The sequence below is a fragment of the Schistocerca gregaria genome, chromosome 1, assembly GCF_023897955.1.
Source record: "Schistocerca gregaria isolate iqSchGreg1 chromosome 1, iqSchGreg1.2, whole genome shotgun sequence".
Taxonomy (NCBI): domain Eukaryota; kingdom Metazoa; phylum Arthropoda; class Insecta; order Orthoptera; family Acrididae; genus Schistocerca; species Schistocerca gregaria.
Window position 1 is genome coordinate 579,726,013 of NC_064920.1, and position 18,638 is coordinate 579,744,650.

Sequence of the window (18,638 nt, forward strand, 5' to 3'; positions counted from 1 at the left end):
ACATTTCGCGGAAAGATCATAAAGATAAGATAAGAGAGATTAGGGCTCATACAGAGACATATAGGTAGTCATTTTTCCCTTGTTCTGTTTGGGAGAGAAGATGGTAGTTGTGGTGCTAGGTACCCTCTGCCACGCACAGTATGATGGATTGCAGAGTATGTATGTAGATGTAGATGAATTACTCACTAACCGTTGTTGATGATACAGCATTTGGAGAAGCAGGCAAAGATCACTGACACTGATTGAATATCTAGGTGTAACATTTCAAAGTGACATGAAATGGAATGAACATGTAAAATCACTTGTGGGTAAGTCAAATGGTTGACTTTGGTTTATTGGTTCATTGGGAGAACCCCCAGGAAAGCTTACCTCATCTGTAAAGAAGACAGCATACAGAATATTTGTGCAACAATTTCTTGAGTATTGCTTGAGTGTTTAGGACCCCATCAGGTCAGATCAAAGGAAGAAATTGACGTAATTCCGAAGCATGTTACTAGATTTGTTACCAGTAGATTCAATCAACACATGGGTAGTAAACAAATGCTCCATGAACTCAAATATAAATCCTTGTAGAAATGATGTCCTTTTCATCAAACATTTGAGAAAATTTAAAGAACCAGAGTGTGGAACAATCCCACTACCAGAAACATATATCTCGCATAAGGACCAGAAAGACAGTCTAAAAGAAATCTGGGCTCATATGGAAGCATATAGACAGTAGTTTTTGCCTCACTCTATTTGCAAGTGGAATAGGAAAGGCAATAACTAGCAATGATACAAGATACCCTCCACCATCAACTATATTGTGGTTTGTGGAGTATGTCTTAAGATGTAGATTTAGATTTCAGCCTAAGAAGCCATTATATGTGCATTTTAACTTTCTTATTATTTCTTTGATCCACCTTCATTTACAATTAAGCTTCAGGAAATCATAGACCTCTATTTTGATGATTTGAAGTCTAAAAAATCAGTATATGTGCATTTTAACTGTCAACAATAATTTTTTGATTCATCTTCATTTAAAATGAAGTTTTAAGAAATCATGGGCCCATATCTATTACTGGAAAGTTCATGTACTTACTACATCAAAAGGATCAATGCACAAGCAAAAGATTTGAGGGCAGTGAATATCCTAGACTCATTGACATAGGTAAGTGGGTTAAGGATGGGAAAGACCCGTTGTGTTTGAAATCAAAATTCAGAAAATGCTGGGGAGTCAAGAGACTGTTGCTATTTAGGTTAAAAGGTGAATGACAAACAGAAAATAGTAGAAATCTATGAGTATGTAAAAAGATCAATGTACAAAGCATGCAACAACTTGGGTTCTCATCAAGATCTTTCGCTAAGGTTTGATACCTTAGCGAAAGTCCTCAATTCGAACCCAAGAAAATTCTGATCCTATATAAAATGGCTTAGTGGATCAAAGGCTTCTAAACTGTCACTCATTGACCAGTCTGATGTGACAACAGAAGACAGCAAAAGGAAAGCTAAAGTTCTAAATTTCACATTTAAGAAATCATTCATGCAGCAGGATTTACTAATATTCTGGTGTTTGATCATCACACAGACTGCAATATGGAGGACATAATAATAGGCATCGCTGTTACAGAGAAGCAATCGAAAGAGTTGAAAACAAATTGGTCGCTGGGTCCAGGTGGAATCCCAGTTTGCTTTTACAGAGAGTAGTCTGCAGCATTCACCCCAAACTGCAGATGATTGTGTGTAAGAAGGGTAAAATAATGAACTTGCAAAATTACAGATCAAAATCCTTAACTTCAATTTGCTGCAATATTCTTGAACACATTCTGAGGTCCAGTATAATAAATTTCTTTGAGACAGAAAAGCTTTTGTCCACAAAGCAGCACTGATTTAGACAGCATTAGTCATGCAGACTGTTAATGAAGGTCCAAACATGGAGAAAAGGCTCTCGGATATGAGAGTGGCTGGAAGACTTCTTATTCATAATAGATTTACCAAAAGCCACAGCCAACCTTTTTAATGTGATGCCACACTTTATTCAATTTTTCAAGCAATATTTAATACAAATTCTTTGATCCATCTTTTTCAAAAGTAAAAATTCAACATACTGCTAATCTTTTTGACTGTCAACAGTAACTTAAATAATCAAATAGCTGAAAATGCAAACATAAATCAGAAACATGTATGTACAAGATAAAAAAAATGTTTCAGTTGGATATTTAAAGCTCACAAAATAAAAATAAAAAATTTCTGTTACTTTTTGATCTCACCTCCTGTGATGTTAGGGTCTAGGATCACTCAGATGGAACTGAAAGTCGTGGATCTACTTTAGCAGTGTCCCTTGAAAGAGAAGTTGGTCTTCTTCTTATTGAACATTTTACTGCTTCAATATAAAACTCCCAAAAAGCGATTTATTATTTTTTATTATTGTTTTCTGTGATAGTTTTGTAATTTTCAATAAAATAATACTTCTTGGGATCCGTATAATACAGCACCTAATACAAAAATAAATGGGATATGCCATTAATAATTAGATGTAATAATTTTTTTAGTTGGTAACACTGATTGACCTAATTCAACATTTTTAGTATCAGGTCAGAAATCTACGTGTGCTGCATGTAGTACATGTAGCAGATGTAGGTGGAAACTGACAGTTTTACCTCAAAGTGACTACCAGTCACTCTTCTACAGAAAAACATGCATTCACAGTGTTAGGCCATGTCTTCCTGATTTTTATTTCTGGTTAGATAATATTAATTAAAATATGTTGGAAATTTTGTTTGATTCATAACTGTCACGAAAAGTAGCCTGGATATTTTTTGATTGTCGATAGAACTGGTAGAAGTATCTGTAGTAATGAGTTCTGCAATCTATACACGCATTTCTTTCTCCTTACCCATAAAGATGTTGTTGCCACTATAGTCAGATGATGATGATGAGGAGGAGGAGGGTGAGGGTGATGAGAATATTGTTTTTGCTTCATATCACTGCACATAATTTATTCAGCTACTAATGTAATCAGCTGCATCATAAATGCTCCGGCAAGCAGTGATGTTCCTGCAGCAAGTAACAATGTACGAACAGCATAAACGTGCTCTAACAGGCTGAGGGAGTCGGTACAGTTATGAAGCTACTGACTTGCATTTGAAAAGACAAGGATATAAACATCAGTCCCCACCTCCAGATTTTGATTTCCTTCAAGAGCAACAAAGCGATGATTCGTTTGAAAAAGTAACTTATGATTTCCTAGCATATCCTTTCTCTCTTTCCCTGCCATTCACTGTGAGAGGGTGAAGGTGGCCACAGGTGTCAATAGCGTCAAATCCATAGCCAACCTCTACTCTGAGACTGAGCCATCAGAAACATGTATAGGTTGCTTCTGATTGAACATCATCTTCTGTGACGTTACAGTCTGGGATGAACCTTGGCCTTCCCAACCAGCTTCTGCCATCCATGAGGTTCATATGCTACCCTCCTCCAGTTTCTGCATCTGAGCTTCCGTAGGTCTTCTTCCACTCTGTCCATTCGTCTTTCTCAAGGTTGACCTCACCCTCTTTGTCCTCCTGGATTGCCAAAGAGAATCTTCTTTTCCACCTCAGACTCCTCCATTCCATTCTTGCCACATGACCTGCTCATCTTAACCTTCCTGATCATATGAGTTTTGTTACAGGAGCATCGGCGTATATAGTGTACAATTTTGCACTGTACCTTTTCTTCCATTGTTCTCTGTCATACACAGTGCCAGTTATTCTTCTCAAACCTTTCCTCTCAAATCTGTCGAGCAGCCTTGCATCGGTTTCTGTCAAGGACCATGTTTCCAAAGCATAAATGAGAGCTGGTCTCACGAGGGTTTTATAAATAGTGAATTTTGTTGGGTGGCTGAGGAGTCTTGACTGGAGTAAACTACTCAAGGTGAAATATACCTTATTTACTGACATCAGCCTAATCTTAATTTAGTTGAGATGTCATTAAAGCAAGTGACTGTGGAACCAAGATACTTGAAGCTGTCAACTCTTTCAAATATGTATCCCTTCACACTGAAAGTTGAAAGCATATTGGGTTCATATGCTATCCCATAGGCCATATATTTAGTTTTATCTTGCTTTATCATAAGACCCGTAAAAGCTTCTTTCAGTGCTGCTACTGTCCGTGCTATGATGTCTGTGTCATCTCTATATGCTAAAATCTGCACTGCCTTGTAGAAGATGGTGCCCCTACAGACAGGCCTGCTTCCCTAACCACCTTCTCAAGTGCTACATTAAATAAAAAACATGCTAATGCATCTCCTTAACATAGCCTTTTTTTTTATTTCCAGGGGGTCTGAGTAATTTGCTCAAACTCGAATGCAGCTTCTTATGTCAGAAATCACCACTTTAACCATTCTCAGGAGCTGTCCATGTATCCATATCTCATGTAAGGCATGAAATAACTGATTTCTATTGATGTTGCCGTGTGCAACCTTAAAGTCAATAAAGAGGTGATGTGTTCCACTTCTATATTCAACAGTTTTTTTTTTTTTTTTTTTTTCCAAAATTTGGCACAGATTGAAAATCTAGACTATTGTTGGCCTTCCACGTTGAAATCTGCTTTGGTATATCCCAATTTCTTTATCCAGCTATGGGAGTAGCCAATCAAAAATAATATTAGACAACACCTTGTGATGCCACGGTGGTTTTTACACTCCATTTGGTCACACTTTTTATGTATCGGACATAATATTCCTTCATTCAATTCATCTGGTATCCTTTCCTGTTCCCATATGAGAATGATAAGTTAAAACAGAGACTGCTCTAATGTTGCTCCTCTACATTTTAGCAATTCTGCAGGAAAGCTATCGGTGCTGGGGACCTTGCTGTTCTTCAGTTTTCTTAAAGCTTTTTTTAATGTGTTTCTAACCCCAGGAGATCCAGTGGCTGTTCATCATCCAATACTTGCTCACAATCATTAGATATATCCTCTGCTTGCTCTATCTCTCAATTCAGCAGGTCATTAAAGTATCTTCGCCATATTTCCAATGTCTGTTTACTCTCATTTGATATGTTTCCTTCTTCATCTCTAATCAAGCTGGTTATTGGAGCAAATTGTCTTCTAGCATAGCTTTGTGTACTTTCATAAAGAACTTCCTTATTTCATTCTTCTTTTTGAAGAGTTCCATGCATTCTACTTCAGCCTTAGTCCATTCCCTTTTCTCTCGATAATCCTCCAACAAGCTTCTTGTGCAGTTCGCCTGTGATGTCTTTTGGTATGCAGTGTTCTTTTCTTCAGTCACTCTCTTATACTCTTAATCAAACCATGTGGGCCTGATTGATTTTCTCTCCAATCCTGGTGTTTACTTAGCTGAAATGTCTGTAGCTCTTTTTGTAGTCAACCATTTTTGTTCTATGTCATTAATGTCTCGCATTGTTCCTTGTTCTTGTTCTAGGCCCTGAGAAACTTTCTGACAGTACGATTCGTAAGTTTCTGTTAATTGCAGTGCTGCAGTATTGTACCGTTCTTTCCTAGAATGTCTTTCTGATCATTTGATATCCTTGCTCTTATCTTGGCCATTACAAGAAAATTATCTGAATCCACATTAGGGCCACGAAAGATTCGAACATCCAATAAGTTACATGTATTCCTCTGGTCTATCAGTACTTGATCAATTTGATTAATGTTTCCACCATCAGGTGACTTCCATGTGCCCTTGTGTATCTCCTTATAGGGAAACCTGGTAGATCCCACTATCATATTCCAGGAGACTTCACAGAGGATCAATCTTATTCCATTATCATTAGTGTATCCATGTTTACTATGGGCTCCAATTACGGGCTGGAACATGTCTTCTCTTCCAAGTTGTGCTTTAAAATCCCTCAGCTCAATGTCATTCCTTGGACACTTTATCATAAGCTTTTTCGAGGGCATCATAGAAGTCATCTTTTATGTCTTCTGCAGATTCTTCTGCTGGTGCATGTCCATTAATTTGTGATATGATTAAAGAATCTTCCTTTAATTCTAAGTACTGATAGCCTGGGATTAATAGACTGTATAAAATTCATCTCCAAATGTTTCAAATCTTTATAAACAAGGAAACCTGTACCAACCTCATGTCTGTTACCATCACAGCTATAAAACATTATGTTATATCAAAACCATAAGTTATTTCAGAAAATTGTAAATTTACAGGAAAGAATGACTGGTCAACTCTTATCTGTCTGTCAGCAGTACTTCAAATTTTTCCTCCTCAAGGTAGGTCATAGCTGGCCTTTCTGTCTCTTTATTTTATACTTCCCAAATTTATAAATTTTAAAGCTCTTTTTGATAAATTTTTGTTGAATGACGACGTATTAACTCCATTAATGAGGTAATGGCTGCACTGCTGTAACCCCACCCCCTCTCCCACAAACACAGACAACAACAAAGTAGGAATCATTATTGTTTGGTATAAAATTGATTACGATGAAATGGAAGTATAGCATTGGCTTGCTGTAAGGTGAATGCTAGGCACGACCAATGTCTTTAACATACAAATCAAACTTTATGAGTATGGCTTACAGATGGTGACCAATCCAAAGTCCATAGAGATTTCATATGTGAGTGAGTGAGAGAGTGCTTGTTGAGGTTTTCAGACAATTTGGCATGTCACGGTGGCAAGTATTGTAAATGGTCATTTCATTAGAAACCCCTACAAAATATGTAAATGAATAATTATACCTTCAGTAAAAAATTCCGTGATTAATTTACAGGTGCAGTTGGTGCACCAACTTAAATATAATCTTAGAACATGCGATCCTTTCACTAAGGTTTTATTTGTCTAATAAAAAAATGAAATTTACATCTAAGAACATCAAACACTCCACATGTATGTGCACTGTGACTGATTATGACACCTTTCAAGGATCCTTAACTATTATAGACGGACAATGTGATTATGTGGGAAGCAGAAACTTTTTAAATGATCTGCAATAATTGGTAGCCGTATGTTGTAAATTCAACGTGAAGTATATTCCAGAATGTATTCATTCATGCCATACTTTCAGAAGTATAAATGTGGCTAGCTTTTTGGTAAAATAACTATCTGATGAATCTTAGAACACCTAAAATAAAAAATTGTGTGTATATTTTGTCAAAGAAATACACATAACAGTAGTTATAAATTTTTAAATAAGATTAACCTGACATAATTTGATGACTTATTCCACAGTTATATTAAAATAATAAACTAATATTTCAGAAAATTTTGGTTTTTCTCTCAGTTATTGACATTGTTTCACAATTTAAGCAAAACCTGGATGCAACATTTTTTGATTACACAGTCTATCTAATTTTTCTTCTTGTTTTTTATCAGCTGGAAGACGGTGACTATAAGCCACTGGACCCAGAAAAAATAAGACTTCCACCCCCTGCCCCTCCAAGTGAAAGGCTACTTGCTGCTGTAGAAGCATTTTATGCACCACCTTGCCATGACAGACCACGTGACAGGTAAATACCATTGGACTCTTTACATAGTGACAGCTATCGCATCTATGTTGTCAAGCGATTTAATCTCAGATCATACAGGTCAAGAGTGACTTGTGTCACATCATTATTCCAAAGTTTTCTGGAAAAAAAGTGTTTTTAAGTTCCACAAGACACCTCTCAAAACTGAAATATTTTTATTTTCTAATGATTTGTTAAAAGATTATAGGTCTCTCTAAATGAGAGTATTTGTGAAAATGGCATAATGAAAGGGAAAATCATTAAAAAAAACTACAAGCAATAGAGATCTGAAATTATTTTTTATAAAATCTTTGTTCACAGTACTATCAGACAAGTTTGACACATATATACTTTTGGGAATTTTTTCGACTTTAACTTGGAAAAATAAACTATGAACGTTAGTAACTTTTAGCAAATTTAAAAATTATGTTTTGAAAATATGAATAGTCACAGGATGTTAACTTTCTTGAGAAATGATGAGGTGGAAAGACTACTGTCAGCTATGACATTAATGCCTGAATTTTTTGATTCTTTATAAATATTTGCTCTAAAACCCCCATCCTGAAATTCTAGAAACTGAAGGGTGTGTTAGTTGGTAATTGTACTTATGGAAGGTACAATCAGAGTGGGCAGTATTTTGCGGTGCAGAATTTGAGAATTTTTTATGTTACACCTAGCTACTTTCAAGGTCAACAAATCCTGGACACTTAAAAATTTAAATTGATTACTAATGTTGAGTGCATGTAAAGCAAAAATTGTATATCTTGGTCAAAATGATTATTTGACAGCCTTGTAAGTGAGTAGGAAAACAGTTGTTCATTTTGTTTAAGCATTTTATAAAACAAATAGATGTAGAAAATAGCTTTGTGTATGCATTTTTCTGTTTCTGATAAATATTATTCACAAATTGAAATTGCCCATCAGTGTTTCAGATTTTATGCTACTCTGTTGAAACTATTTCTACAAGATATGAAAACTTCTTATTTTATTGGAGCTTATGGGCATTTGAAAATTTGGATTCAATGTGTTCTTTTAAATTTTACAGTGGTATGTCCTGAGCATAACACATTTCCTTGTAACCAATTATGTGCCTGACAGCAATGTGTTGTGTTCTGTTTCATTTGCCATAAGTATAATCCGTTATGATTTCTGTTCGTGGTTCCCCCTCCCCCCCCCCCTTAATCCGGGGGGGGGGGGACACAGCCACACAAACACCTTGGTCTTAAAGCACTTCATATAATTCCAGAATGTACCATTGTTCTGCCAGACATCCACTTCTTTCATTTGGAAGAAGTTTATGCCTTCTTTTACCTTTGACGTACACACTCTTTATAGGCGGAGCAACCAAGTGTCAGTGCCAGATTGGTATATCCAAAAACAACATGGGCACATCACATAATGCTAGTGATTTTTATCAACCCAATCACATAAATGGTGTTCTTGCTATTGATTGCATCAGTGATTTATATGAGTACAGTGTTGATACTTGAACTGTTGAAGCTCCAGTACACTAGGGCCTGCACTAAACAAAACAAAATACAAGGTGTCAAAATAATTTGAGGGACAGAATAAGAACAGTTATTTAACTCTACTTCAAACTAGAACAGCCACAACAGGACTGACAACACAAGGGACATGAGGTCAGTTCTGCAAATTTATAACTGTAGCAAAAGACCAAATAAAGAAGATGAACTGGCTTAGAAAACAGATAAAACTGTGTAGTGAAGAGAAAGTAATAAAGACTTTCCCTTCTTTTCAGCATACTAGTAATTTTTAAAATAATTGTGGGATTTTTTTGGATAATTGAACCTTGTTGATGCGCTTTATAAACGCTCTCAGTTTAGTTAGACTTTCACTTCTGTTCCAGTAAAATAACTCTGTTGAATAATTAATCTTATCAAATGGTCTCATCCCTGTAGCGTGTTGGTTGTTATATTAATGCTTTAGATAATGAAAGGAGTAATGGTAACAATTCATTGACTAAGTGAAGCACCGAGTCGTCAGTAGGCACATAAACAAGAATTGAGAATGTTACTGAATTTTTGGAAAAGACTTGCTTCATAACTAACAGAACACACACACACACACACACACGCACGCACACACACACACACACATCTGCACGCTACATTGTCCCTACTGACTACATTGTCTGCCCCCGTTAGCTGAGTGGTCAGCAAGACAGAATGTCAATCCTAAGGGCCCGGGTTCGATTCCTGGCTGGGTTGGCGATTTTCTCTGCTCAGGGACTGGGTATTGTGTTGTCCTAATCATCACCATTTCATCCCCATCGATGTGCAAGTCGCTGAAGTGGTGTCAAATCAAAAGACTTGCACCCGGCGGTGTGTATTCGGTATGAAAGGAAAATTTAATTGAAAAATCTAATAATTGATGACACAGAATTACTGATCTGTACTTACCTTGAGGCAGCAAAATGTATGATACTGGTGATAAACATATATAAAAGTGATAGTCTACTTAGTTATCGGGGAGGAGTGAGGGACACAGGTAAGTTGGGGAAGGTTACACCAGGATGAGAGGGAATCACCTCTAGTGAGGACAGGGGTAGGCTTGTCACATGGGCTGTATCTCCGTGGAAGACCTAGGTACGAGACCTGTTCTTTGTGCCTACCCTCCACATCCAGTTCCAGTCCCATCATAGGCACATTTTACCCACCAATGGGCAGGACCACATGTGAAAGCAGTCATGTCATACACCATCTCTGCTGCATATTCTGAACTGTCAGTCTGTTATGTAGATGGCAATTGTCTGTACAACACACCCATCAATCCCACAGTCCTCTACTAGCCCTGTCTCACCACCACCCCTTTCCCTATGCTTCCCACTTGATTCCATTAAGCTTCACCCACAGTGTTTTCCTTATGGTCCCCATTTTGCTCTGTTCTGTCGTTGTCTTCTTCATTGTATGCCACATGAGATTTCCCTTGCCTGATCTGAAGCGTGTGTGTATCTCTTCCCATTTACAACCCCTCTCTCTCCTAGCTCTTTGTGACATTTCCCTCCACTCATCACTTGTCCTCACCATCTTTTTTTCTCTCATGCTCCATGTGGCTAAACCTCTCACCCAGGCGAGTTGCAGTGTCAGGAGAGTACAGTGTAACCATGTGTGCTGTTTGTTAGCTGTGAAGAGAGGTGTAGCCCATAAGCTTATCAACTTTTTAATTTCATTGGTAGTTGCTTCCTTGGCTGTTTCAGAAGTTCTAACATTCTGACAACTAAGATTGTGTGACGTATATATGCAAACTTCCCACCTCTCTTATACAAGTCAACTTACTTGGTGCACACAGCCGATCTTCTTCTCTGGATAGCCGGCTTCTGGAAACACTATAAACTTCTTCTCCGAAGAATGATGCTAGTTACAGGAACCTTAAATACTGTCTCTCTACTTGCAAAATGATTTGGTACTTGAAGAATACTTTTCAACAACTATTGATATATTTGAGCTTCATAAAGAACAAAATTCACACTTCGCACATAAACGTTAGTCTTCTTGTAAGTCACTCGCATTGTCTCACATTAGAAAGAGATTTAAGTACATTTAGGAAAGAGTTGGCTTAGCAACCATAACACTATTAAAAACAAATCGTAAAATACATCTTGCCTCCAGCAAGCCCAAGATAAGAGTTTATTCACAATTCCGAATCTCATTTCTTCTTTAGTCACTAACAATAGTCACAATTATAAACAGCACAGAATAACACAGAAGTTCCTTGGTTCTTCCGTGTGCTTTCACTACGACTTCCATGGATCGCTCGACAAGTACTTCTCAGTGCCGTTCAGCCGCCGCGTCGACCTTATGTTCGTGACTGATTTCACACCTGCACACACAGACATGTGACACCCAGTAGGTAGGGTTCCTTTCTCCCACTCACATCTAAAATATTGTGTGTTCAAGATTGAAACACTACAAAGTCTGTCAATCATTCAGTGTTTGTCATTTTAGTACATACATCTGTCAGAATAATTTCAGGAGGAGTGTTGTGTGTCATTATTACATATAATCAGCCAGCACAATATATCCTCTCTCCTTCTCCCTCTACCTCTCCCTCTCCCACTTCCCCCCCCCCCCCCCCCCCCCCCCCCCTCTCACCCTGCGATCAGGAAACCACATGTTTGAGAGTTTATTTTTTAGTATTTTGCTCTGTTTTTGTATTAATTTTTAAATAGTTGTTTTTAATGCAACTGTTTCAGTTTTTTGTGCAATGAACATGATTTTGTTCTAGACATATGAAAAGCAGATAAGGTTTTCGTGAATTATGTTTAAGAGCACAAATAACCATGTTGTTGAGTGCTGAAAATAAAACCATGTTATAAATTAAGATAAGAACCTCAACAAACTCTTTGGATTTATTATTATTATTATTATTATTCAGTTTCACATCGTGTTTGTGACTGCATTATAATTAAATAATAGTTTTCTTGGGCATCAGTCTTATGTGTGTCACATGTAGAGACACTGAATTGTTAGTAACTCGTCTTGTGAACAGTATCGTTTTTGTAATGTGCAAGGAGGTACCCAAAAAAAGCTAGAATAACATTGCCACAGATGGAGCTTGTGTGTACGTATTTCTGCCGCTAGGCATTTATAGCACAACTCATTGCCAGTTTAGTGCCACCTGTATTGTCAACCAGGCTTGCTCTGTTCATCTGCTGTGATTATTTTTGCTAGCACTGTTTGCTCTTGTTTTGTTTTTTATTATGGCCAGCTGAAGTGAACAATGCACAGTTGTGAGATTTTGTTTTCTGCTCAGTAAAAATGTAGCTGAAATTGTTTTAATGTTGAAAACAGCTTACAAAGATGACGTGGTGGGGAAAGCTCAAGTGTATGAGTGGTTTGCTTGATTTAAAAACGCCAACATGTTGATTGATGACAAACCTCGTTCTGGACATCCATCAACTGCCTGAATCAAAGAAAATATCGAAATATTTCAAGAGGTTGTGCTCACAGACCATCAACAGACAATTGATCAATTAGCAAAGATTAGTGGGTTATTTTGGAGCTCTGTCGAGCAAGTTTTAACAGAAGATTTGGGGATGAAAAGGGTTGCTGCCTAGTTTGTTCCTCGAGTTCTGACTGACAATTGAATGAAATGTTGATTTGAAATATGTCGTGTTTTGAAGCATAAGCTTGAAACTGATCCAGATTTTCTGTCAAAGGTCATTACTGGTGATGAGTCATGGTGCTACGGTTACAATGCAGAAACAGAGCAGCAGTCAAGCCAGTGGAAGACATCATCACCACCCCATCCAAAAAAATGTCGTCAAGTCAAACCAAACATAACAATACTGATTTACTTCTTTGATGCCAAGGGCATATTTCTTTCAGAGTTTGCTCCCCCAGGTCAGAATGTCAATGAAACCTTTTATTTGGCAGTTTTAAGAGGATTGTTCAATAGTGTTCTTCAGAAAAGACCCGGTTTGTGGCGCGCAGGAGACTAGTTCTTTCATCATGACAATGCACCTGCACACACAGCCATCTCTGTTAGACAGTTTTTGGCTAAAAATGGCGTGGTTCCACTGCCTCACACACCTTACTTGCCAGACCTGGACATTGGAATTGCATTCGGGAGGATGGCAGTTCAAGCCCGCATCCGACCATTCTGATTTAAGTTTTCCGTGATTTCAAAAAATGTTTTGAACAGAGGAAGCACTGTTGGGACAAATGTATTAGTTGTAATGGGGAGTATTTTGAAGTGGATAAGGTTGTTTTATAAACAACAACAACAATAATTTTTTTACCCCCACATTTAGACAAGGTTTGAATTACAAATGAATTTGTACTTTACTGAATCCTATAAGTAATGAAGCATTGGGCGGTTTATTATTGTGATCACTCTTGAAACATCCTAATATTTTCATTATTTTCATTGATTGATTACTTCAAATCCTGATTCTTAGTATCTACAGCTACATATACATACCTACATACATACTTACTCCGCAATCCACCATACGGTGTGTGGTGGAGGGTACCTTGTACCACAATGAGCATCTTCTCTCCCTGTTCCACTCCCAAACAGAACAAGGGAAAAATGAGTGCCTATATGCCTCTGTATGAGCCCTAATCTCTCTTATCTTATCTTTGTGGTCTTTTCACGAAATATAAGTTGGTGGCAGTAAAATTGTACTGCAGTCAGTCTCAAATGCTGGTTCTCTAAATTTCCTCAGTAGCGATTCACAAAAACGCCTCCTTTCCTCCAGAGACTCCCACCCGAGTTCCTGAAGCAGTTCCATAACACTCGTGTGATGATCAAACCTACCAGTAACAAATCTAGCAGCCTGCCTCTGAATTGCTTCTATGTCCTCCCTCAATCCGACCTGATAGGGACCCCAAACGCTCGAGCAGTACTCAAAAATAGGTCGTATTAGTGTTTTATAAACGGTCTCCTTTACAGATGAACCTAATCTTCCCAAAATTTTACCAATGAACCGAAGACGACTATCCACCTTATGATGTTTCTATATATATGTTATTGTTTGGTAAGCTAAACTTTTGTGAGCTTGAAACTTCTGCACATGCTGTTGTTCACATAGTAGCATCCAACATTGGACTAGGAAACCTTCAAACAGCTACAGCATTGGAGAAATCTCAAACAATATTACCCAGAGTGCCCAGTTTCTTATATTAGGAAGGAGAGAAATAGAGAGAATGGGAAGCACATGCTCGTTATTTCAAAGATAACAATGCATTTCCCTCTAATGACATAAGGAAAAAATACCCTAAGAATGAAGATATGTTGCACATAATAAGTTTCAAAATTCCGGGAATTTAATAAATAAAAATGTTTGTAGAGTCTAAGGTAAAATTTCTATACTTCCTTTGTCTTTGACACAATTGAAAGCTAAAATAATACTGGAATAAAGGATGCAAGAGTGTGTATTATTAAGTCATTTGCAAAGCAATATATAGGAAAATATACAAAATTATGCTTGCAATTAATGTATGTGAATCCTTAATAACTCATGAAGCTCTAGCTTTCTGACTACTACATATTTTCATGTTGAAATTAATCTGATTTCGATAATATAGATTCATGTGCATGACTTTTTATATTCCTGTACTGAATACTTTTATGTGCTTGTGAAATGCTAACTCTATTCAGACGGATTATTGACAGCGAAGGCTGGGAGAAACTCGGACTTTATGAATATTATCGAGCCAAGAATGCAGCCCGAAAGAAAAAGGAGGAAGAGATTCAAGGTGGTCTGCGGGAACGTTCTAAATCACCCTCTCCTGTGATAAGCCGGAAGTCAAAGAGCAGATCTCCACCAAAGAAGAGATACCGCAGGTATTATGTTCAGTTATTCAGTTATGAACTTCATAAGCTATTTAATGTTGTTTGCCTGTACTAGTTATATGTGTTGAACGTAATTATTATTTATTTACCTGAAATTGCTTATTTATCAACTTACAACTTGACATTTTTCATGTAAAAATCATTGTCAAAGGGGAGAGAAGCAAAAAATAAGAGGGAGAAATCCCATGGCTGGCTGAGATTTGTATATTAGAGCTTTCTATTTGTAGCCTTGACATTTACCTTCTCTAAACATTAGGTCATCATACATTAGTGTGAAAAATTGTTATGTCATCAGTGTGATAGCAGGAAAGAGAAATACTGGAAAGGATTCCAAGAACCAGGGAAGAGAAAACACAATTATAAATGTGATGAAATTTACAATTAAAAAAAAAAAAAAAGATTTATTGAAAGTGTAATAGGATGTTGATAAGAAAGGATAGGTAAGCAACAAATCTAAATTAAAATCACTGTCAATACATTATTGTTGTTTTTGATCATCCTGATACAAATTTTATACTATGAACAGAGGGACATGATTGAATGTATACTTGAAAATAGAATTGTGTGTGTGTTATTTGAAAATAATGACAACAGAAAGTATAATATCCTTCCAGGAAAGACATATTATGTGAGTTAATGAGCAGTTTCCCCCTCTTTAGGATCCAAAATTTCTTGCTCACTCAACAAACATAACATATTTGTATCACAATTACATCACACTGTGGAACCTAACAAGTACACATACGAAGTTACGTCAATGAGATCACAGCAGCTCATCCATTCACAACAGCATCTGTTATGTTTGCATCTGTTAAACTTTTTCATGAGTGATTTTTAAACTTTTTTATTGAGCAAAATATTCATTCAGCGACTGGCATAAAACAATTCACATGTCTAGGTCTTATGTATGTCATGTAACCTAATGAATGCAGCAACAGTGTGACACATTGGCTACAGCAACAGTTGTTGGTAACAGTCTGGTGGTGGAAAAAGGAAGTCTTTGTTGCAGGTATTTGTACGTTAACGCGTGAATTTGTCATGTAGGTCGCAATTCTGTTTTGTTGTGTCATACTGTTGAAATCGTAAGTATTGTCAGTGTGAAAATTCCACATGTATACAAATGCTGATCAGGTAAATTGAAGAAATGTAGCCTGGAAGTTTTTCAACTGGATCTTACAGAAGTTTTATATAACGCAAAAGTAAGCATTAACAAGGCTTGCCAAGCGTATGAAATTCCCGAAGGAACCCTTATAGACAAGAGTAAAGGTTGTAATGATAAAACAAAGTTGTCAGTCAGTTTTTAGTCCTAATGAAGAGTGCATGTTTCGTCAGAATTGAAGGAGGCAAATTTGTGATCAGTTTTTTTCCTTAAACTTTCATTGTATGTTACTCTGTTATTAATATTCAAATTTAAATATTATGACAACTTTATTCTTCAGTTATTGATGAAATTTCAGAACAATTATAGTCCCCCATAGATTTATAAACAGTCCACAATCATGTAGCAGATAATTGGCCTGGTACAGTACAACCAAGCATAGAGGGGAGAGAGAGGGGGGGGGGGTTAAAAAAAATATTGCAGTAGGTACTTATTTGGACCATACCACTGTACTTAGTTAATGACATGTTCCATAGATCATTTGAATGATTCTTGTTATCGAAATGACGTGGAAATAGTCATTTTAGATAATATGTATACATGAATAGCATTAACATTAATGAACATTTTCTTTTATTTTTAGTCCTATTGAGCAACTTCTCTCTCTCTCTCTCTCTCTCTCTCTCTCTCTCTCTCTCTCTCTCTCTCTCTGGGTACTAGTTTTGAAGTAAAAATTCATCAGTGGGATAGAAGGAATTGTCCAGGAGAAATGATTTTAAATTATGTTTATAACTTGCTTCACTACTCTCAGACTTATAATATTATTGGGAAAAATTATCAAAAATTGTTGTTGCTGCATATTGACTCCTTTCTGAGGCACTGACAGCTTTAGCAAATTATAATAAAGGTGATTTGTCTCTCTAGTGTTGTAGATACGTATATCACTCTTCTTCTCAAACTGTGATGTATTATCTATGATGATATGTAAATGTGTGTATTATGTTTGTTGACATGAAAAATACTGAGTTGCTCTGTGGTTGAGAGTGCATTTACATTGTAGGTCCACCTGTAACTGGCTGGGTCAGTCAGTTCAAATGTCAAAGCAAGTCAGTGGTATAAGACCTCCAATAGGACTACGCCTAGTTGAAAGCAACCTTCAGGCATATGACAGCTTTACCTTAGCTATTACTCTACTTATCAGAGTAGGAGTCAAATAGTATGCAGTACACACAAAATATGAGACTGATAATGATACATATATCATTGGTTCTTTTCAGAATCTCTTTACCGGCGTAGAAAAGTTTCCACTTTCTCCATCATGACTCTTCTCAAATAAAATGTTTGCAGCAGTAGATCCAACAAGGAAGAATTATGGCTGCTCTAGGAACTGCAGCATCCACTTTTTTTCTGCCTCTGGGAAACAAAATTGCAGCCATGTGACCACTTTCACTTTTTGTATTTCTTTCCAGTCCGCTTTGACCCCTTCTGAGGACAGCATTCCATCTCATAGGGAAATCATGCTGCTCATCCGAGATGATGTTCGTAGTCAGACCATCTCACTCAGTACGCAGCTGTGAGCTGTTGTAGTCTGCATTTTCCTTCCTTGCTTCACGTTTTCTCATTTTAATGTCCAAATGTCTACATCTCTCCTCCATTCGGTCTCACCAGGGCAGACTATCTATTTGGTTAGCTACCTCACGCCTTTCTGCTGCCCAGTGCCTTTAAAGCACACCATCCCCTTTGGGGCTCTTCCAGAACCTGTCCAAAAGGTGCCGTGTTGGCTGACCTTCTCATTTAGCTTGACCTTATATGCCATAACACTGGATCACCCACATTCTTTTCAGACTCCAAGCACACCTATTCCCATTTGGACCTCTTGTTCTCCACTGTCCAGCTTGGTCCATTCTCCCTGACCTGTACTCGAGGAACCATTTCCCGTGTGCTATCCATTTGCTGACTCCTACCCCACCTTTGTGTAATCCCACTTCGCAGATTTATAAGGTCAACTGGAGGCTTTGCTCCTCCCTGGGACCTTCGGTGAATGACATTCCCCCAGTGGTAATGACCAGGCAGAACACCTTACAAGTGTTATCCTTACCACCGCAGAACGTTCCATTCCTCACACTTCATCCTTATCCCTCTGTGTCCTGGTTCCTTTGTGGACTGAGGCATGCTTTGACATAACTTACATGTGGAGACATGCTCTCCGTGCTTTTAACCATCATCCTTCAATGGCAATCTGTGTTCATTATAAGCAGTTGTGTGCACAGCCTCGTCACATTCTTCGGGATAGCAAAAAAGCTAGCTAGATTTCATTTACTAGTTCTTTTATCAGTTCCACTCCCTCTTCCTTCATGTGGACCAGCCTCCAACGCCTCTCTTGGACCAAGGTCTGTTCCCCAATTTGCTGCCTGACCATAGCAGAAAATGTTATTGTGGAATCTGTGATCTCCAACTCCTCAGGCCACTACTTTGCGGAGATGTCATCCTGTCTGCCTCCATCGTAAACGAGTAGAGGCAGCTCGGGTGATACCCTTCTCCTCTCAGAACTGTGAATGTTACAGTGCTGCCTATACTATGAGGGAACTAAATCAACCTCTCACTTCATCCTGATCTATCCCAGGCCGGATAACATTCACATTCAGATGTTGCAGCCCCTTTCTCTTGTGGGCAAGCACTTTCTTCTTCATATTTATAGTCACATCTGGGCAGATGGCACATTTCCCAAGTGCTGGCATGAAGGCATTGTCATACACATACCTAAACCTAGTAAGGACAAACACCT

The 18,638-nt window shown here is 37.6% G+C and overlaps 1 protein-coding gene across 5 annotated transcripts in view; it reads left to right on the forward strand.

Annotated features, from left to right (window-relative positions):
* The window catches only part of LOC126356897 (calcium homeostasis endoplasmic reticulum protein), a 300,421-nt gene that overhangs the window by 201,819 nt on the left and 79,964 nt on the right, over nt 1–18,638 (forward strand). For 3 of the 5 annotated variants that reach the window (XM_050007405.1, XM_050007408.1, XM_050007407.1), the window contains 2 exons: nt 7,304–7,437; nt 14,560–14,745. In XM_050007405.1, coding sequence (XP_049863362.1) covers nt 7,304–7,437; nt 14,560–14,745 — 320 coding nt within the window. The remainder of the gene's footprint in view (nt 1–7,303; nt 7,438–14,559; nt 14,746–18,638) is intronic. The other 2 variants (XM_050007406.1, XM_050007410.1) reach the window with 1 other exon arrangement.